Source organism: Musa acuminata, chromosome BXJ3-1 (assembly GCF_036884655.1).
Source record: "Musa acuminata AAA Group cultivar baxijiao chromosome BXJ3-1, Cavendish_Baxijiao_AAA, whole genome shotgun sequence".
NCBI lineage: Eukaryota > Viridiplantae > Streptophyta > Magnoliopsida > Zingiberales > Musaceae > Musa > Musa acuminata.
The window spans coordinates 7,381,715-7,404,142 of NC_088349.1; the positions used below are offsets into that span (position 1 = coordinate 7,381,715).

Genomic DNA, 22,428 nt, shown 5'->3' on the forward strand with positions numbered 1-22,428 from the left:
GTTACATTCATCTAGTGCTAAATCAAACTGATTATTTCTTTAAATAAGCTTACAATTTATTATTATTATTTTTTGCTACACTAATGGTATTATAAATCTCCACCAACCTTAATCATAAATCCCGTTATAGGTTATCAGGTTGGGTATATGTATGATATATTCTTTTGAAGATTTGAATGATTTTGGATTGAAACTAACATTATTGTTAATGGATGACAATATGTTATCAAATTAAGCTTCGGCATACCCACAATGAATGAAAATTAAATCTTCTGCACACCGACTAAAATTAAGCTTTTTCTTAAAGGCTTCAAATCAAAAGATAAAAAAATAAAATTTTCATAATATCCGTATGATACACATGCCTGGTGCGTAGGCCATCCATACTACACATGCCTAGCCTACATACGCTCATAATATATCCAATGAAACAGAAAATAATGCCATAGAGGAACAGAAACAGAAAATAATTGTAACTTGCTAGTTAGAAGTATAATGGTCGTCTTATCAAGATAACAAAAAGCACGAGATGAAACTAAACACTCAGGAAACTGGTTGATCTACAAAGGCTTCATCAGCAACTTCCATAAGCGGGCTTGATTGCCTAAACAATCCTTTGTCTGTGGATGTTGAATCGTTTGTTGCACAGCAAATGCAAATTTCAAAGTGCAGAAATGAACTTTTGAATCTTTGACTGTGCTCGCTCCTTCTCTTCAGGTCCATCAAGATCTCCAATGTTATCGTGATACTCCTGTACCAAAGAGTTAGGATTGATTGTATATCAAGCATATTAGACCGACAAAGTATGCCTCGACAGACCATAACTCTTTGTTTCTCTCTTATTTCGGTGGCAGCCGATGTGTTAAATGAGATGATAAACTCGTATGATCAGAAAGATTATGCAATTAACTCTTTAGATCGCAGTTGTATAATCATTGTTCAAGGCACTTAGCATTGTCAAAAAATATCGATCAATGTACTGATTATTTGCTGCAGCTTGGACTCGTGACTTCCACTGTTATAGATTCTAACAACTCACCGATAAATGAACCAGCTAAATCAGACAGGATACCAAGTTTAAGGCTTGTGGTGGCAGTAATGTTTTACCTACATATGGTACATTGGTATAGCTCAGACGGTACTGGTACGGTATCCAAAATTAAAAACCTTGGTCATAACTAAAACTATTAAAAAAATATGCTAGCAGGCACTAGATGTATGAGTGATGCACTAAACACCATTTATTCTGAAAAGTGTAAGATAAATGTTTGTGCATCAATGCATACCTGAAGTATGCATCTCACATCCTTCTTTGTCAATTTATTCTGCTTAAGTAGCAGCTCAATCCTGTCTCTCATCCTCGAATGACTGAAGCCAACAATAACCTCATATCAAAACTAACAACCAGAGATTTTAAAAAGCTGAAAAGTGGATTTTTCACATCTAACTTACTCAGAAGACCAGAGATGTCCCAGTATAACAGCAATCAACTGGAATTATGCAAGTGAAGCGCTTTAGTGCAGGAAGAAAAAATGGTGAATAGATGACGCCAAGAATCCAGAAAAGAGAAAATGACAAACAATCATGATCGTGTGCTTACTTGAAGAGTATAAAGCCCAGCTTCGAGCTTTCGGTTATATCGCTCCTCTTCATCAATCTACAAATATTCAGGGTTAGCTATTGCACCTATAATGAGCATTGGAAGCATTAAAGCCTGATAAGATAGGGACCTCTAAATCATCCAATTGAAGTCTATCAAGTCTTTCAGTCTCAGCTTTTATTCTGTCGGAGTACCTGCAAATTTTCAGAGATAAGGATCCACCACTAACAGCAAAGAATGCACCTGCTTCAGAAATGCATTCCATGGAGATGATGTATGCAAGATCCCAAACTTTACCGCATATAAAGTTCCATTAGTCGGTCTATCTTTTCACATTCGTTTTCTACAAATTTGCTCAACAATCGTTCCCTTCTTGAACCTCTCAGAATACCACCTGCAGAGAACCAACTCCACTTTCTAACCATGTCTTACATGATTTTACCATAAATAGCTCAAATGTAACTGCAAAAACTACAGACATATATATATATATATATATATATATATATATATATATATATATATATATATATATATATCCTAAAGATACCTGAATACCAGCATAGGAGTATCTTGCATTGTATCATTAGAAAAAGCAGGACACAAGTTATTTGATATAGAGAAGAATTAGTAACAAGTGATTTGGTATATTTCTGGTAGAGAAATAATATCTTGGTGACAGTTTCCAGCAGCTAATACTTCAGCATTGTGGAGTTTGGGAGATCTGGAGCAAAGATCAGATGAGGAAAAGCACTAATCATACTTATGAATCAGAGGTTGTAATGCATGTTACTCCTATGATGTACAGGAAATACTTTATTCACACTATAAATATTAGAAAAAGGAACTGATATATATTATGGAGAAAGCCACCGATTTCTACATGAGCAATATTGTGGAAAAGGAATAGGAAGTATTTCGTATATTTTACAACCCATCCTAAAGTTTTATTCCGTAACAGAGACTTCCAAAATAGTGAGTACAGCTAGGATTAAAAATGGAAGATGAAAGTTCAAGATGAAATTCAGTGCAGAAATGTGCACAAAAGGTAATGAATCTGTTGTTTGCCTTAAAAAAGGCAAGCAGAAAATGATGTTGTACATCAAAATTCACAAAAAAAAGTCAAAATTTGGGCAGACAATTTCGATGGGTTAAATGGTAGACCCTAATTAGGGGGGCCAATCTTCAAACTTAAAGGGGCACAAATGTGACAAACACAGAAATAGATGGAGATCTTCAGTCTTCTACAGATGTAGTGGCCATGGAACCAGTCAAGTTAGTATAATTTTTTTATAGTATAAAATTCATATACATAAAATATATATATTAGGTGAACTGATGATCACAAGCCAATCCCACAGAGCCTGTCTAATAATAAGGTCAGGTCAAGATGATGATACCATTAACACCATCTTGACAGTTTTTTCAGGTCACACGATCAGGATCCAACACTTCTAACGCTACTTTCACTTTAGTGATATGGACTGGATCACATGACTTGAAGATGAAAAAGCTTGGAATGTCAGACTAAACTTGAGATAGTACCAAGAGCTTGAAACAATTAAACTTGACATAATGGAAATACACAACGGTGTTCAACAACAATGAACGAAAACATTAAACAGACCAGACATCTTTGAGCATTATACTGGACAAAAATCCATCATACGATGTTTCAAACAACAAATCAATTCAATTGGTCCTCAGAGAGATCTTACCTGGCATAATTTCCATTTTTCGAGTTCCTAAAATAGGAAGTTAGTTTCTTGTCATCTTATTGGTTTTTTTTTGTTTTGAAAACTGGCAGAACTTGAATGTAACGTCTAAACTTCAAGAGAAAGTGTCTTATTCATCATAGGCCAAGGGTCTAGCATATTTTATTTGGTAGTTTTATAAGTTTTATAAGCAAAAAAATTCTAACTTCTGACTGTAGCAATTTATGAAAAAATATCCATAGAACACATAAGAAAAGACAACATTACCAATATATATTTCGTTATCAGTTTCTTTCCCACTCCAAAATACTAAACATCCATAAAAAGAAGAAAAGAAAAACAATAAAATGATGGATTTAACTTGCCTTACCAAATAACGATGCAATGAGTGAAATAAGGCGCTCCTCTAACTCCTCCTGGTAGCTCTCTTTCTTCTTTTTCTTGCTTACTGGAATCTGAATGGTAGTGGAAATTACAACATGATTAGATGAAAGCAGGAAGGACAAAAGAGTGTATAATCCCACAGTAGAAAAAGAAAGAGGGGGGCAACTCAAACAAAAGGATGTTTTACTACTCTTCAAGTTAACTATAGTTCCACAAATAAACCAAAGGCATATTGCAAACTCAAGGCGATTTTAATAAGCAAAATGCTGCCTTCAGAAAAAACCAAGGATAACATGCAACAGAACTGTTATGTCAAAAGCAGTATCAACCAATTACATAAACTTCGAGAAATCTGTCCTAGGTTTCATCCTTTGCTCATACCAAGATTTGATTCATAAAGCAATCCAAAATAAAGCTTGGGAAAGAACAAGATAATGGATCATTGAGGAGACGTGATAGATCTAAAACTTCATGATGGTAACTTCAAGAAGAGAAGGAATGTTATAAAAAATGCTAAGATTTTTAAAGTAGAAGGGCCTAACTTTGTTGTCTCTTGACCAATAGCTTTAAACAGATTTTATTTCCTAGCTAATAGAAGGACTACTCAGTTTTTACTACAAATAAAATGAAGGAGCTGCTTAGGTACTCCATTGAATGCACCAAAATAGGCTGACCTCTACTATTTTATTCTGAAGGCCACCTCATGGGTAGCTTTGGATTTTCTAGTTCCTTGAGTAGGAGCAACATAACTAAAAGAAAAGCAAATGAATTGAAAAATTCTCAATCTTGGCAACATTATATGGCATTTCTCATCGATTGAAAAAAAACTTCTTAGCTTTGGTTACACTTGACAAGAAATGCGACTATAAATTGACCTTATGAATCACAGACAAACTAAGTGTGGTGAGATACAGATGCAATCACTCAAGAAGTAATTCTGGGCAAAGCTATTTCTTAGAGCTTTAGCAAGCAAATACAGCTGTGATCGCAACATCAAAGTACAAGATATATGGATGCAAAGGGCAAATAGAAGAATGGAACTTGCCTTACCCATGAACGCTGCGAAAGCTGTCTTCAAACCCAACACATCCACAAACCGCTCACATGCTGGAGGATACTTCGTCATTGCAAAATCGAGCGCCCTGATCGAAGACCCATAAGCAGACTTCTTCTGCTTCATGATGATGATCATGAGCTCTACGCCCTCTGACTTCAAGAACCTCTCCTTGTTCTCCATTGGCATCAGCAGGCAGCATAGGCAGTCAAACAGGTTCTCAAGCATCTCCTCCTCATCCTCGCTCTTTGGATCTCGTGACTTGTACAAAGCCACCGCCTGCAGCACAGCGTCCACGCCATTCATCTGGCCAAGCCGCTTCTGGTTTGTGGGGCTGTTCTGCAGCAGAATCGCCATGATCTCCGAGGCGTACTGCTTGTTGGCGTCAAACTCACGCACCTTGATCCTGCCGATGAGCCAGCGCAGCAGCTTTGTCCGCTCGCAGACGAGCTCGGCGACAGCTGGTTTGACCTCAATGAGGTTCTCGATGGTAGAGAGGGTATTGTAGATGGCGGTGGCCTCGTCAGGGTCGGCCTCGGAGAGGCGGGCGAGGTTCTGTACGAGTAGCTCCAGAGCGTTGTTCTCAAGAAGGGTGTCGACGAGGACGCGAACGGCCTCCTCGTTGTCATCGTCGTCGCCAAGAACGTCCTCGTCAGTGAGGTCCATGAGGAGGGAGACGACGTCGACGGCGATGTCGGCATTGTCGTGGCCAAGTAGGTCGACGAGGGAGGGAACGGTGTTGAGGGCGACGAGCTCCGGGTACAGCTCGGGGGCGCCGGCGAGGACCTTGAGGCGCTCGATCTCCTCGTGGAGCTCGACCTCGGAGTCGGCGAACTTGTCAGGCTGGTCCGGATACTTCATGCGGGCCTCGAGGTTGTCACGAAGGCGGCGCTCAAAGGCGAGCACCAGCTTCTTCAGGGTGCGTAGGTCGAGCACCTCCACGCCGCCGTTCTGCGCCGACTTCTCTACCGCCTCGAGGAGGGAGAGGTCGACGCCGCCGCCGGCGTCCTGGGACGCGGAGGAGGGGACTGGAGGCGACTCATCTCGCTTACGCTTGTTGTAGTGTTGGTGGTTCTCCATGGAGCCGCGGCTCGGGGAATGAGGGGGAGAGGCGAAACCCTAACCCTAAGTTATGCTGCGGCACTGAGGAGGACGGAAAGGTTCGAGAGGCTCTCTGGCAACTTCGCAATTAATAGCAACTTCAGAAGCAGGCGATTTGGGTTGAGCCAAACTGCAAATAGGTTCAATACCCATTACCAGCCTGACGTGGCACACACATGATGACTAATAGGGGTAATATTGTACGTGTCCAGATAGGACCCCACAGGAAACCTCTCATGTGATTCTTCGCACGGATCTCAACGATGTCCATAAAAAATATCGTGCGAATGACAAAGGCATCCATCAATCGGGAACCACGTTTCGTGGCATGAATGATCTCAGCTTCTCCACGTAGTTGATCCATTCCCCATTGACCACACCAATAATTGACTCCAGAACTGGGTCACGTTCTTTTCCGTGGGCGTCAAGATACCATTTCCTTTTTAATATATATCTACATACACTTAATTCTTCTTATTTTATTTATTTTATATATATTTTAAATTTTAGGCTTTAGGTTTTCTGAGAATTTCTGTGTTTTCTTGAGAAATTTGTTGTTATTATTATTATATATACGCACAAAAAAATATCTAACCATGGCGTTACGGCATTTCCCAATTCCCACGTGGCCTATTTCTTTCTCTCGTGTGCTCGCTTCAATTACCGTCGTTCTCGTCCGTGATCGCCTCTGCCTCCAACGTGCTTTCCTCCTCGCCCTCCAAACTTCTCTGCCTTCGTACCAAAATCACCGCAGACGCTGCAATCGAAGGGGGATCGGAGCGGTCTCCTCTCTTCTCTGGCGAGATGACGGCCCTGCGCGGCCTGCTGAGAGGAAACGCCGCCGTCAATACGCGCACGGCGGGGAGGTGGATCTCGTCTGTGGCAGCGGAATCGGGCTTCTCGTTCCCGGCGAGCCAGGCCCGAAAGGGGGTGGCGCCGAGGAGGGATCCCGGGAGCCGGAACGTGCAGTGGGTGTTCCTGGGCTGCCCGGGCGTCGGGAAGGGGACCTACGCGAGCCGCCTCTCTCGGCTCCTCGGCGTGCCCCACATCGCCACTGGCGATCTCGTTCGTGACGAGCTCGCAGCCACGAGTCCTCTCTCCAAACAGGTAAGGTCCCTTGGGAAACCCTTTCTTGGCCAATGATTTCATTTTTGTGCTGATCCTTTGGTCGGATCACCGAAATCATGGTGGATCTGAGTTTGACTGATGAGATGAAGGATGCGGTTGAATTGGCTTCGGCGTCATTACTTCGTCAATCGAAAGGAAGAAGAGGATTCTGGTATTGATTCGTAGAGCTCGATTTGGGGGAGTATTACTATTTCTCCAGCATGATATTTGGCTTAAGAAACGAGAAACAGAGAAGAGCACGACTTATTTCCTCTTATTTCTACTTTGTTCCTTCTAGCCTCTTATGAAACCTAGAATACAAATTTAGATAAAAGAAATTAAATAAGTAAAAAAATATTAAAGTTGGACTCAAGAGGGTAGGATAATATTTAGGGGAGTAAAGTGAAAATTAATGTTTCTTGTTACTAAGAAATTGATAAGATCATGTCATGAAGCCAACCTTGTTCGGAGGCTTTTTTTTGGACTAATCTGTATGTGTTGAAGATGTCTTGTGATAAGGGATCAATTGGTCGGCCAACCATTGGTGTTGCCCTTAGGCTCGCGAGGAATTGGCCGCTTTGAGCGATGGGCATACTTGTATGGTTTTGTCCTTTCAGAGCTCGTGAGCTCCAAAAGGCGCCTCTAAGGGTAAGGGAGATCCAATGGACTTATGAGCCCTTGGTTCTCATACTCTTCAACCAATGTGAGACTAAATGGCCTCATCAGTGCTCCCTCCATAGGGGAGCCAAGATGCACGGCTCGGGAGCGGGTTTGCTCGGTCGAGGTGCAGGCCTCGGGCACTCCTTCTAGCGCCAATCTGATAAGGGATCATTTGGTCGATCGGCCATTCGTGTGGCCCGTAGGCTCGTAAAGAATTGTCCGCTTTGGGCGATGAGCATACCCGCACGATTTTATCCTTTCGAAGCTCGTGAGCTCCAAAAGGCGTTTCTGAGGGTAAGGGAGACCCGGTGGACTTATGAGCCCTTGGTTCCTATACTCCTCAACCAATATCAGTAGGAGCTCACGAGCTCTGAAAGGGCAAAACCGTGTAGATACGCCTATCGCCCAAAGTAAACAATTCCTCGTGAGCCAATGGGCTGCACCAATGCCCGATCGACCAAATGATCCCTTATCAGATTGCTGCTAGAAGGAGGGTCAAAGGCCTGCACCTCGGACGAGTAAACTCGCTCCTGAGCCGTGTATCTCGGCTATGAGCTCTTGGCTCTCCTACGGAGGGAGCATTGATAAGGTCATTTAATCTCACATTGGTTGAGGAGTATGGGAACCAAGTTTTCATAAGTCAATCGGGTCTCCCTTACCCTCAGAGGCACATTTTGGAGCTCACGAGCTCTAAAAGGGCAAAATAGTGCATGTACGCCCATCGCCCAAAGTGGACAATTCCTCGCTAGCCTACGAGCTATACCATTGGCTGATTGACTAAATGGTCCCTTATCACCTTGGTTATAATAGTGATACTGAATTAAACACTTCTGATGGGAAAACTAGAGGTAACTGGTCACTAGGACATCATGAATGATGGATTCATATGTGTATCATCGTTCATGGTTGATTGTTTTGTTTTATGAGGAATTCTATGGAGGATCACCGCATTCCAAAGAGGATGCTGAATTAAACTCTTTTGATGGGAAAACTAGAGGTAACTGGTCACTAGGACATCATGAATGACAGATTCATATGTGTATGATCGGTCATGGTTGATTGTTTTGTTTTATGAGGAAAGTTATGGAGGAACACTGCATTCCAAAAGTTTTGCATTTTTTTTTTCCTCTGGAATAGTTTGTTCAATACTTGTGCATGACCTAATTATTCTTCCATTTCTATTAAAGGCTGTACCTAGAATGGAGCACTTGTCCTCGTGTGACAGTCTAGAGATTAAACTCATGCAAAATACATTCTCAGTCATTAAATTTCTTGAAAAACAAGTGTCCGAAGACATATATCGGATGACATGGTTCAGTAACCCCATATTGTTGGGATGATGACCTGGAAAGCTGACAATTGAAGATACGAGGAACAAAAGTTTGGTGTGAATAATAATATTATTTTCTAATGCGTTTTATGATTCTGTTATGTATCATAATGAAGGATGAACAAACTATAAAGTGAGAAAATTTCTTTTTAGAAGGCATGAAGCAGCCTGATTCCTAGTAAATATATGGTTGCTTCAACTAAAATAATATTATCTACAAATTACTATCAAAAAAATATTATCTTCAAATTCATGTGGGAAATACGTTTGTGGGGGAAATGATAATGGTGATGATAATGCTGCTCAAGTATGCATAGTTTGTGCAGGATGTTGAGAAACCTATTTTGTAGATTTCTTGTGATCTATCAAAATCATATTAAGTGATTAGAGGTTAAGAAATTATCAGCTTTAATTATTTCTGAGTTTTGGCATATGGAAGCTGTATATGTCACAGTATTTCAGCTACTGCAAGCTTGTTAGTTGATAATTTCTTGGAAATTAGAAGTAAAATGAGCTGAACTTGTTTGTGGACTTATTAAATTTATGGCCCTGTCTTCCATATTGCACTCTAAAACTTTAGTGAGGTAAAACATCCCAGATTATCAATTTTTTGTTGCAGAAATAAAGTGATTTTTTTTTTAGTTATAGAATATTCTCCAAATTAAGCCAAAAAATATGGTTTACAGTAAAAAGAATATATAGATAATTTTGTGGTAATTGATGATTGCTTTGCACATTGTAATGGCTTTCCTAATTATTGACATTCTTATACTTGCTTCATGTTGCACTAGGTGAACAGATATCTGTTCTCTAACAAAACATCATCAATTTAATGTTGTGCTTACACAATCTAAATCTGACTCTGTAGCTCACAGAAATTGTAAATCGAGGACACTTAGTGTCTGATGAGATCATCATCGATCTGTTATCCAAGCGTCTTGAAGATGGAGTGGCTAAGGGTGAATCAGGATTTATTCTTGATGGTTTCCCACGGACAAGAAGACAAGCAGTGAGTGAATGATATTATAGTCCACACACTATCTCACTTTGTTCTAGAAGGTTTTGTGTTGTTTTCACTAGTATGGTACCTATTCTGCTTATGAAATGCTGTTTCTTCTGAAACTTTAGTTGCAGTGCTCAGTCTTTTTGTTTAACTTCATAGATACATTTTCCATTTAATGTTTCAGAATGCATCTTTATTTCCTCTTCTTCTAGGGTGTTCTCAGGCATAGGTGTATCCTGAGTGTCTCTTTGTTTGCATGAGCTTAAACTGCAGCAGGTAACATATATCCTTCCGTTAGTTGACTAGCCTTCCAGGTTTATAGAGAGGCCCTCTTTACCATAACTTGCCTAGCATTTGGCTCCAGTTGATGTTGCGTTAAAATGGTATCGCGCGCTTCTTTCCCTGAGTTTTTTCAGCACTTTTGCTTTCTTTTAATTGTCCATGCCCCATGGTGCCATGTACTTGATTTTTTGTGTAAGGAATTGGAGTAAATACAAAACCAAATTAAGTTTGAGAAAGATAAAAAGATAACTCTTAATTGAAAAGTATGTCTTTCCTTTATAATCCTAGTGATTTTCAACCCAACTGCGAATAGTTCTCAGATTGGACATCTATGAATTTGGAGATAACTTGATTAATTTTCTAGCTAACCCGTGCTCAGTTAAAAAGAAAAAAAAAAACATTGGCACTACCTAATAAACCTCTGGTTTTCAGATAACAGGTCTGGTATGTTTCGCTTGGGGGAACTATATTAGTCATTGAGCAATAGTGGCTTGAATTCATATCATGCTGCATCTTGTAATTCTTTTGCTCATCATCAATTTGCCTGATATGGCAGGAAATACTAGATGGAGTAACAGAAATTGAGCTGGTTGTCAACTTAAAGCTCAGAGAAGATGTACTGCTCGCTAAGTGTCTCGGGAGAAGAATTTGCAGCCAGTGTGGAGGCAACTTTAATGTTGCCTCCATTGATATCAAGGGTGAGAATGGCAGGCCAGGTATTGCTATGCCCCCACTTCTACCTCCTGAACATTGCATGTCAAAACTCATTACCAGAGCGGATGACACTGAAGAGGTGGTGAAGGAACGACTCCGTTTATACCATGAATTGGTAATGCATAAAGTACTTGATTTGCCAACTCAATTTCCAAAATTTGTTGATTCGTTTGGATCTCACAGAACTCTATTAATGCATCATAGCATGTTTTTGGTTCAGGAAGATCCTTATCACTATTCCACTCTCCAAAACTTCTTTGTAATTGAATGTATCAAGAGCATTTGCAATAGTGTCATAGACAAAGCGGTACACTTGGGAAGATAATTTAACCATAATGCGGCAATCTGTTCCAGCTGTTGAGAATTTGACCAATAGTGTCTAGAATAGTGTATAATACTATTTGTTGTTTTCGACCAGACTATAAATACAATACATGATGTCAGAAGGCACTCGCCAGAACAGAGAGGACTTTATCTAGATCAATTTTGTGACTGTCTCAGCTGACGTGTAGAGAATATGAACCAAGACGATATTTGTTTCATCAAACGATGTTTTCATTAGTAGTTTTCTTGTTATGATGCAATTAATGATACTTGCATTATTCAACTAACATGAAGCTTTTCTAATCTCATCCATTTATCAAGTTTTAGCCAATAGTTCTATTCCTTTTTTCAGTTACAAACAAAATTCTAAGGTCAAAAGAGTTCAAATGCAGAATTTGATCTATTATCCTTTGTACCTTGGAACCAGTCTTGTCATAAAATATAGCTTCTTTTCATGTGAATTGGATAATTGATGAAATCAATCGGCACAATAAGACATGCTGTATTGATAAGTTTTTTTTATCTTTTTATCTGTTTGTGATGTTCTTTGATCTAAATAATGGTCTGTTTATGCAGAGTCAACCAGTGGAAGAGTTTTACCGCATCCGTGGGAAGCTCTTAGAGTTCGATTTGCCTGGAGGAATTCCCGAGTCTTGGCCGAAGCTATTGCGGGCTCTGAATCTTGATGACCATAATGAAAAGCAATCAGCAGCCGCGTGATTATAAACGGAGGTTGCAGATCCGTCGCCTGTGTAGTGTAAATGCATACTACCAAGCTCGATTTTTTTCCGAATAAGAGTTCAAACTAACCCTGCCAGAACAAAAAAAGGAGGGTGTCAACTTGCTTAATAATCCCATGGAGGATTTGGTTCTCAAGCAATAGAACAGAATGATTTCAACTTGCCCATACTGATTATTATGTTAAAAGGTCTACAGTTATGGTGTGCAGGATGAGTTATATTCTTTCTTCAACGTGCCCAATACACCCCAGCATTTCTCCACCGTCACACACGTCTATCTTCAAACTCAGTTTTCTCACATATTAAATCGATTCATGGATGTCAACTAGATGGAGGTACTATTCATCAACTTTGATTTAAGCATCTTATATCACATGGATCATAATGGCGCCTCGTAATGAATCGTGTATAATTTCAATTAAACTTCGGTCAGAATACAATCTTCCTGTGTTGTCTATTTCAAGAACCAGAAAATTGATTCCTCTATAAATCCTTTAATCCAGCAAATTAATCATACTTCAGCACCATTAAAAATGCACTTAGGATATAACGAGAATAATGCAATGTATATGAATATTTTCGTGCAAAATCCATAACCTTTTATTAAGTATATAGGAATCAATAGCAAGCATAAATCTTTTCAATTGTACCTTTGAATCAGGTTAATTATAGATTATAACATGTAGTTAGCGATATTTAGTATTTCAGTTTCTATATTTTAAAAAATTATATTAATATTTCTATACTAATGAAATGAAATATTAAATCATATTTTTTCTTGACTCTATTAACAAAACATACTACATATCTTGTTACATACGAAAATAATATAAAAAAAATAAAAAGATAGTTTTACAATCACTATTACTTATCACCCTTGTCCTTGGGTTTCATAAAGATCAAAGGCGGCACCCAAATCTTTAGAATGCCATGATCAGTAAAGAGCCATTGGTCTTGCGCACACGACGAAAGGTCTTGCGCACACTACTTTCGTCGTTGTTGGGTATGTCGTCGAGGAGGATAGTGAAGCTAAAGGCAAAAATAACAAAGTAATCGTTTGGGAGGTTGTTTGAAAGGATAATAAAGTCGAAGACGAGATTAGCAAAGTATGAGAAATGGGATGATATGAGAATAGCCAATGATATGACTATTGGGTAGGTTGTCCGAGAGCATAGAAAAGTGAGAGAAATAAGATATCATACGAGATGAGAATGCTAACATTGGATAGGTTGTCCAGCGGGATAAGAAGTTTGAAGTTATAAAATTAATATCTTTAAATGGTAAAGATAGCGACTATAAAAATATTTTTTTATTTATTTTAACATAATTTCTACACGTCAGTAGAGTCGACAGTTAAATGTTTCTGTACAGATCGGAACGGAATACTAAACTAACTACAGCTAATCTGTGATTAGCACCCTTTCACGCCAAATGTAAAGAAAAGCCACTAGAAGGCGAGAAGAACAAGAAAGGAGGGAAGGGAACGAACCCTACGTAGCCGGAATCTCTTGCCGGACTCCGAAAAAAGCTCCTCCAGGCAAAGATCGGCCTTGGGTGTGGCGGCGGGAGTCCTCCGACAGAGGAGCCTCGGGCTCAGGCACTTGACGTGGACCGGGAGGCACAACGAGCTCTCGATTGATTAAGCAGTCGGAGGGGAAGAAAATCCAACACCGACGACTGAGCAATCGGGGCCGCAAAGCCGATCAAGAATCGGGACCATGGAATGGGGAAGAGAGGAAGAGGGTTTCTTTGCTCGATCGTTGGGTAAAGAGAGAAGCCAGTAAGGGGGAGGAAGAGGAGGGACGGGGACGATTAAGACGATGAATCGTTTGGCCTCGAACGGAACAGGGGCGGTTCACCGTCGCAGTTGCCGAATGCGCTTTATTAACGGAAAGGACGGGCCGCCGACACGCCCACGTGGCGCAGTCATAGTGGCCTTCTGAGCATTGAAGTGTGTTCGGAGTGTTTACGCAGCGAGCACTACGTCCACGCCGGTGTCCGGATCCAGGTGGCAGGTCCAGGTGGCGTGCAAGCATTGGTGCATCCGTGGACGATGTCTTGCTCATGAATCCGCGAGCTTTAATTAGTTGATTGACCTTCCAACGGCATGATGAGGCTGATGAGTTCGATAGGGTTCATTCATTTGAATCCAACTCTTCGTGGAAGATGCAGATGCTGCTGAGCTAAACGACGGCTGAAACGGATCCACCACAAGTGGTGCAGTCAAAACACCCCAATTGATAACCTAACAACGTCTCATCCTCCGACACATCTTGCCAAATCATAAGAACAATTCGCTAACATAAGAGTAGCAGACATTGTTAACACTTTTGGGGCTTCGATTCTTCTCTAATGCTGCACAAAATGATAAATTAGCAATTTACAGTTTGTGCCGATACGGCATCCAATCGAGTTGGACGAAACATAAACTAGTTGTTTATGTTTAAGCAATTCAAACATTTCGCCTGTACAGACTATTTAAGCTGCAAGAAGAGCCAAAAAAGCAAAGAAAAAAACGCTTTCGTCTCGGACAACTGAAACCCTTGGCAAGTTACTGGCCTTGTGCCACTGATCTCACTATATCAATCCAAAATTAGGGTGATCATCTTATTTGATAAGCCTGCTTCTTCAAAAGTTAAGTTGTTTGCATATTCCAGGCTCTTCAACGTACCAGGAATGGCTTCGGCAAAGTGGAAAGGTCCCTTTTGTCCATCCGCCAACTGTGAGGAGCACAGAGACCATAAAAGCTGCATGGGGACAGGCAAGATTCATGTCAACCTTGTAAACAGATAGCTGTGGAAGCAAGGACACGAATTTCTGATTAGATCTACTACCTTTGTCGAGTCAGTTGGAAGGAAATTTCTCCGGATTCTACGTCCATCAGGGAGACGGATCGCAATTTTACAAAGTTCTCTGCTACTTTTTGGTTCTTCGGGAAGAGGAGGATAAATCATCTCTCCATTTAAGCTGGTTTCGGAATCTTTCTCATCAATTACAGGTGGCCAAGAAGCACCTTTACCATCCTCCAGTGAAGCTGCTATTGCACGCATAAGCGCTTCATCATCCTCAACTTCTTTGTCTAAAACAAACAAAAAACATGGTGAATTCTGATGAACCCAAGTCAAAAATTTACATAGCTTGTGCCTTGTATTCTTGTAATGCACAAATTACCAAGTTCTGGTGGACTGGAATTTAAGAATGCAGTCATTTACACTAAGCACAAATTTTCTTTGGCCATTTTTGATGGAAAATCAACACCCATCTTAGTTGCATGCATTATTTATATATGCTGCAATTTTCCATCTCATCACATGACATGTCAGGAAACATTCATAAATCTTTGTGTGTCAGAATCTGTAGTTGATCTAGGTGCATCAAGAGAAAAAATGACAGTAAATAGATATTTTAGATCCAAAAGTCATTTGTTTTAAGGATTAAACATCTGCTGACTTACCTAGTATATTATTGAGTGCAGAATTATGGGTGACTCTTGGACGCTTCTGAGGAAGAATAGCATGATGCTCATTTGGTCCTTTGTCCAGAAATGGAAGCAACTCCTAGATAGGAAAGCCATTGCAAATAACAAAGAAGACAAATTATTAGCTCTGAATCCAATATATTTGAAGGCGAAGTTTACTAGCATATTCATACATCAGGAGATGACTGACAGATGAAGTCAAAACTCAAAAGAATACATAATTATGGATCATTTAGGCCTCCAGTACCTCCAACAGACGCTCCGGATGTACCATGTTACTCCATCCCCTCATTTTTTGTCCAGTAATGGGATCGATAACAAGAACTGCAGGAAGAGTAGTCAAGTTGTAGTAGGTGCAGACCTTCTTCCCCTCACTGGTATCATGCAACACCTGAGATTCTCAAAACAAATGCAACATAAAGCATAAAGCAGGTAGAAAATCGAAATAATAAGCAAAGAGTATAACTGTGCCCTGAATCTTATTAGTAAAAAAAAAAAACACAGAAATGAGATGCCTATGCAAGCATATGCTTACACAAGTACAATGGACTAACCTGAAAGAATATGAAATTGCTATGGATTGTTTGTGCCATGGCTTCATTCGACCATGTATCACGGTTAAGCTTTGGACATGAAGAGCATATGAAAGTGACTATCTTGTAGAACTTAAATCATAGAAAACAGTACAAGTCTAGAAACAATTACCATATGTGAGCTGAATTCTTCATTGGACTGGATATTCATCAACAGCCACTTGCCCTGAACAGAAGCCTCAACCTTTGCCTGTACAGACAATGAAATAGTGCAATCAATGATGCATGGGAAAGAATAACATCAGGAAAAACCCATCAGCATTCAAAACTTCAATTCATATTTCCCAAACAAGATGTTTAAAAGAAGCTCATCTCATTCTTCTTAGGTTCTGATTCTCTCTTTTCTTCTTTATTTGACATGACCAAAGGGAGAAGTTCAGTTGAAAGAAGCCTCTCAAGTTTAAATGGCTAATAATCCACCTCAACAGATCACAGAGAATATGTTTTCACTTTGTTGTGGCTAATGAACTGTTTCAGCAAATACAAATTTCTGATAAAGCATCATAATTCAATCATTTACAATTCCATATCTTTCAAAATAATGTGAGGCTTTTTCAGTATATGAAGAAAGGTAAATATTATGGATACTGAATCTTCTAAAGGAAACAACATGTGCCTTGATTCCTTGGCATGTCACTTATCTTAAGCAACATGTTGTTGACTATGTACTAAATAGAAATAAACAAAAGTAGATCCTCCATGGTACCATCTATGCTTAGGTAGGTTACAACTAAATGTCAAGTGGCTATTGATATTTAGTGAACTTCAACAAGCTTCCCATTGGTATAACACCATTCGCTATGAATGTAATGTTGCATGGATACAGACAAGAGTATCATAAGTACAGGAATCAAAGTGCTTGCTTTCGGAAGATGGATATATCTGGGAAAAAATTTTAATAAATAACTGTGCTTGTGCATTGGTAGGATACCGTACAAACTAATAAAAGCACTTGGCGGTCCCAATTTCAAACCATTTTATTTAGTCTAAAGGTGCAGTATTGAGACTAATTGGAGTCAATAACAACTAGAAGACAGAAAATAACCTTCTGCCAACTCTCAAACTACATATGTGGAATATAGTTACTAAAACTTTGAGAGAGAGAGAGAGAGAGAGAGAGAGAGAGAGAGAGAGAGAGAGAGAGGAGCACACTGTCATGTAAAATACAGTAAGTTGTTTTTTACTTCCATGTTAGTGCATTTTGTGAACTAATACTAATTATTAGTTAAAAGGTTAATGATATCACATTAATTGTCATGACATGTTAATTTCATAACTTTCAGCTTCATATTGGTATCAATTCATACAGAGGATCATTCATGAGTCCAAACTAATACATTATGACAACAGAAATTGGATATACTTCGTTAAGCTTCTTTTTCTTTTTTTTTTTTGGCTCGAGGTAATGTATTGGTATTCTGATCAATGTGTCCACGGTCTTACTTCCTGGACACAGTTTCTGGAATGATATATGGAAGTCAACGTGTATCAAGGAAATTCACAATGACCATTTTTGCAACAACATAGTATATGACCATACCAACCGAAAAATAGGTGAAACATCCTCATCATGCAATGCAAATGAGAAAAAGCAAACAAAATAAGACTAATTATAGGATAGCCACCAATCTTTTAGCCCGATTCCACTTTCACTATCTATATTTTACTACACCCTTAGGCCACTTAAGGTTTCTCTCATCAGTCACAATTTTTTTTATTATCACTTGATGTAAAAGTTATTGTGAAATATTAACATAAAATCTTTAATGCAATGACAGGTCACTTATGATGATATGATACAATGATGCACATGTAGATATTTGTATTGATAGCAATGCTCAAGCAGGCAGTTATTCCTACTATTGCCATGCTACTTAAGCACCATTCAAAGGTGATATGTATTAATGTCTAGACTGTTGATGACACATGGGAACTCACAAGGAACCAATGCAGGTCCTGTTAATAGTATTATTACTGCATGTTAATGCCATATAATTAACATGTAGGCATCTATTAATATTAACATATTGGACTCACTATTTACTATACATTCATATACATCTTATTAATAATAACTATAATGTTCCTCTCCTTAATGAAGAATTCAAATGCCTAGTGCATTCATCTATATATTTCTGACATAAGTGATCAATATGATGAAGGAAATCCTAGGCCCTAGGTGGTAGGAAGTGATCCACCAGTAAATAAAATGAAATTAGCTATACCACAAGAAGGTATCATAAAAAAATTAATAAAATATGATGTATAAATTAGTTCTCGAAGATACATCGGTAGGAAGTAACTAATCCATGTTTGACTCATTCTTAGAACCGTGAATCACTTACCGAACGAAATATAATTAGTTAACTGAAAAAGCACAATAACTCTATCACATTTCACGCACCTGCTCGAATGGCCCTTGGTACATCAAGGCAAAAGGTGGACTATATAGAGAAGCAAGATTATCACGGGAACCATTTGATGTTGATGGGGCACTTTCATCTGATTCCCACACAGCAGATCGTTTTGACCCCTCATCAAAATTGTGAAATGCATCCACTGGCCTGAAGTCGAACAGAGTAAAAGGACATTAGATGGCAGACTGCTCTAAAGTCATGTGCATCATAACATCATTAGAGTCAGGAATAGGAAACATATATCAAGTAGACACTGACCATGAAGAGAAATAGCAACTCCGAATTTGAGAATAGAAAATTTCTGAACATTTAATCTTTTGTGATGCAATCTATTGAATAGAGATAAAGGGGACAAATAATAATTCAAGGGAAGAACTCACAGGAAATAGGATGAAGAAGCAAGCCAAACAAGCTAAAGCAGGAAAAAGATGAACCAAAATGCCAACTTCAGGTTCAGAGATACATGCAAAGATAGAAGTTTGAAAATTCATAATCAAAAGCATTCACAGCGATGCACAGGTTTCAAAAAAACATGTCTGTTCAATTATACACAAACTAACTTCCAAAACTAGAAATTTCATTGCAGGGTGATTCCCACCATTAAAAAGGAGACAGAGAGAGAGTAAACAGGCACAGATCACAGTAAATCCAAAACATTTTATCCAACTTAACAAAGATATGGATTGAACGAGTTCCATATTCAAGCAAAATTCTTTTCCTGTATTTCACAATTCTTAATTTTTATTGTTTTAAAATTCAAAGAAACAAAAGAGAAACAAATAGAGAAGTTACATACTAGAAGAGTTTCCAAATGTAACAAAATTTGCAACATGCATAGCTAAGGACTTGTGCATTTAGGCCAAGGCCAAGAAGCCTTTAAGACATCAAGGTAGCTGAACAAGGACATGTACTTGATGGTTGCCTGTAAGACTGAAACTTATAGCAGCCCAGGTCAGCCTTACCCATTATCAGCCTTCCATACCACTGAGTTGAGAATCAGTCTTCTTTTCATGCCTTAAGCTGGTTATAAGTACCATTATAACTATGTTCTTTCAAAATGTTAACTCTGCACACAATTTTCAGAAAACTAATTGCAAGACTGACAAATATCCTAAAGTCTGTCTTTAATGTCAGGTCTATAACATTCTAGTTTTAATAGTGATTGAGAGAAAAATTTGAACTCTTCTGTGGATCGTTTATCTAGGAGATCATTTATGGAAGAAAAATAATTTAGGCAGTAGTCATCCTTTGTTTAGGACACGATTTGTGGAAGGTAAAGAACCAAGCAGCAGTCATTGTGCTGGAGGATCTGCAACAGATGCAGCCTCCATTACCAAATTCATGGTTTTCTGATGCTATCTTGGTTTGTCACCTTTGCAATGTAAACAGGGCTTTATTTTTGGGTAACAATTGAACTAAAAGAAGGCTTCATGAACTAAGCAATAAACGTTCGATGACAACGGCATTAGTTAGTTTCTGTAGAAACAACGTGAGATGACAAGAACCACACCTGAACAAAGGCATGTCCCCATAAAGAGTCTCTCTTTTGACAGGCAATGGCGGACGTATTTCATCCTCTGGAGGGCGTGGCACCGAACTTGTGGTGCCAAAAAAATTCACCTGTCCACTGCAGAAAGAGAGATTACACGATAGTTTAATTCCGTCCAAAAGCTGCACTAAACCAGACGAATCCTTCCCAACTCACCTAGGGCGTTCATTGATGGGCAGGGGCAAGGCAGACGAAGCAACCCCACCGTCCTCATTGCCAACATAGAAGAGTTGAACAGCTTCATCAAGCCTCCATCTTGTTGCCTGGAGAATTTATCCACCACACCAAGGACGACTACTATCAAAAAAGACCCTAAAACCCCAATCCAGATTAATGCGAAGCAAAAGGGACAGATCGAACGACTATCACGGCAACCAAATCAATTTCGGAGGATCAGGAGCGGGAAACAACCCGAGAAATCCGCCGGATGACAATGCAAGTGTTCAACAGGGAACCGAACCTGCAGGAACTGCGTCGCGGTAGCGGCGGTCTGGCCGACGGCGATCTCGAGGAAGGACAACACCAGCTGCTGCTGCTCCGCCGCCGTTGGTACCGTCTCCATCTGCCTGGGGCTGGGGAAGAACTCCAAATCTTAGGGTTAAAGCAATGCGTAAATTCCTCGACAGAGAGAGAGAGAGATAGACGATCGAGACGCTGAAACCCTCGTTAGGATCTGATCTCGATCTCTCACTCCACGGGATCTCTCACTCTACGGCTAATGAGGTACACACCAGTGTTGCATACCGAGACCTTTTTTAATATATATATATATATATTAGAAAATATATATATATATATATATTACAAATAAAAATTCAACTCTTAGGTTCTTGAATTTTTTTTTCCTTTTTTTTATGTGTATTTGATCTTTAGCTTAGAACATAAATCAATCATGCCTCGGATTTAAGTAGGAAATCTAATGAAAATATATTTTAAATAAATAAATAAATATATATATAAATATATATATATATATATATAATATATATATATATAGAAAAGAAAACCCGAACTCACGTTTGTTTTAGGCGATGGTGTTGAGAAGATGATCAAAAACAGGAGCGTGAAAGAATATTTCTAATGAGAAGATAACGTTTGGTGAGAAAAATCAAAAGAAAGATCTCGTTGCTTTATAGGGTGGATGAGAGGGAAGAAGACTTTGGTAAACGCTTCGGGTCATAAACGATTAAACATAAATTGCACGTTAAAGAGGTAAACATCATTAACACAAAGGAAAGAAAAACAAAAAGGAAAGGAAAGGAAAGGAAAATTTAAGAAAAATAATGGAAATAGTTGTATGGAAATTTTTTTTTTATTTTTTTCCATTACTCGATCCTAATGGAAAGGAAGAGAGATGGAGTTGAAAATGTGAGTCGAATAAATTAAATAAAAAAATAATCTAACAAGTTTGAGCCTAACATATAATTTTTTTTTACTTAGGATATAAAAAAAAAAAATTAATTTCTCATAGATTCTGTATCCATTTGATAGAGACAGTTAATGAGTATTTGAACTTATATCATAACTTTTATGGCTTAAATGATACTATAGAAAACCATCGATAAACTTATAAGTCGATCATTCTCAACTACACCTTAGCTTGAGAATGATATATACGATCACTTTTGAACTCAAATATCTTTTTCTATTAATTAGCGAAGAAGTTCAAATTCAACTTCATAACATGCAAGCTCCTAAGCAGTCCATTACTTCCTTTATGGTAATCCAACAAAAGAAAGTTAAATCTAACTATACAAAGAGATTTATTGGGAAAGCAAGAATGGTGTCAGCCTCAAATCCATCCTACTTTTTGAGTTGATCATCAAAAAAATCATTAGTCAAATACTTGAAGCTATTGCAAAAGGTCAACCCGTACATTATGATTGAATCTCCAATGATAAAAAAGGAAAAATGAAAGAAAAGATATAAGGATGTAAATCCTTCTCAATTGACCCTAAACAATGGATCTTAGAGCGAAAAGCCTTAACCACAATCTTACTTGATTAGGCCTTAGCCTATGAGGAGAAACAAGACAAATTATTATTGATTCTATTGGAACCATAGACAACCTCGAGGACTACTATGATTTGGAGTAGTACATCAAGGAGTTGATTAAATGGGGACATCAATTGTTACCTCTATCAAAAAGTAAAGACATCCCTATACACCCATGATCCAATTAAGCAATAAGTCAACATAATAATTGGAGGGCTGAACTCGAGAGGAGATAATAATGTGGCTCGAAAATTTTATGCGAAAAACCTCATCTAAAAGGAATGAACTTGTTAACTTTGACACCATATTTCGAAGCTTTTGCTTATTTCCCAATAATATGATTGAATCCATCGTGAAACATCGTGCCCAAATTTTAGCGAAC

At 38.8% G+C, this 22,428-nt stretch overlaps 3 protein-coding genes across 4 annotated transcripts; 1 reads left to right on the forward strand and 2 right to left on the reverse strand.

Annotated features, from left to right (window-relative positions):
- Positions 1-323: 323 nt before the first annotated feature.
- LOC135628871 (uncharacterized) lies at positions 324-5,941 on the reverse strand. 2 transcript variants are annotated; one of them, XM_065135815.1, is made up of 8 exons: positions 4,745-5,941; positions 3,686-3,770; positions 1,898-1,994; positions 1,731-1,794; positions 1,601-1,657; positions 1,453-1,490; positions 1,287-1,368; positions 324-751 (listed from the first exon to the last, which is right to left on the reverse strand). In XM_065135815.1, exons 1-8 carry the CDS (start codon positions 5,831-5,833, stop codon positions 662-664), a joined length of 1,602 nt encoding a protein of 533 aa, XP_064991887.1. In that variant the 5' UTR covers positions 5,834-5,941; the 3' UTR covers positions 324-661. The 2 variants fall into 2 exon arrangements, 1 of the variants encoding a protein (XP_064991887.1); XR_010493043.1 differs by having other exon boundaries at positions 693-751; positions 1,453-1,512; positions 4,745-5,939.
- A 559-nt stretch (positions 5,942-6,500) lies between these two features.
- On the forward strand, positions 6,501-12,222 carry LOC135628872 (probable adenylate kinase 6, chloroplastic). The gene is made up of 4 exons (XM_065135816.1): positions 6,501-6,961; positions 9,820-9,960; positions 10,793-11,065; positions 11,851-12,222. Exons 1-4 carry the CDS (start codon positions 6,659-6,661, stop codon positions 11,992-11,994), a joined length of 861 nt encoding a protein of 286 aa, XP_064991888.1. The 5' UTR covers positions 6,501-6,658; the 3' UTR covers positions 11,995-12,222.
- A 2,094-nt stretch (positions 12,223-14,316) lies between these two features.
- On the reverse strand, positions 14,317-20,774 carry LOC103982738 (plant UBX domain-containing protein 7-like). The gene is made up of 10 exons (XM_009399741.3): positions 20,512-20,774; positions 20,208-20,314; positions 20,013-20,129; positions 18,490-18,649; positions 16,198-16,275; positions 16,047-16,115; positions 15,740-15,883; positions 15,469-15,571; positions 14,849-15,093; positions 14,317-14,761 (listed from the first exon to the last, which is right to left on the reverse strand). The coding sequence occupies exons 1-10, from the start codon at positions 20,611-20,613 to the stop codon at positions 14,597-14,599; spliced, it is 1,290 nt and encodes a 429-aa protein (XP_009398016.2). The 5' UTR covers positions 20,614-20,774; the 3' UTR covers positions 14,317-14,596.
- Between the last annotated feature and the right edge of the window lie 1,654 nt (positions 20,775-22,428).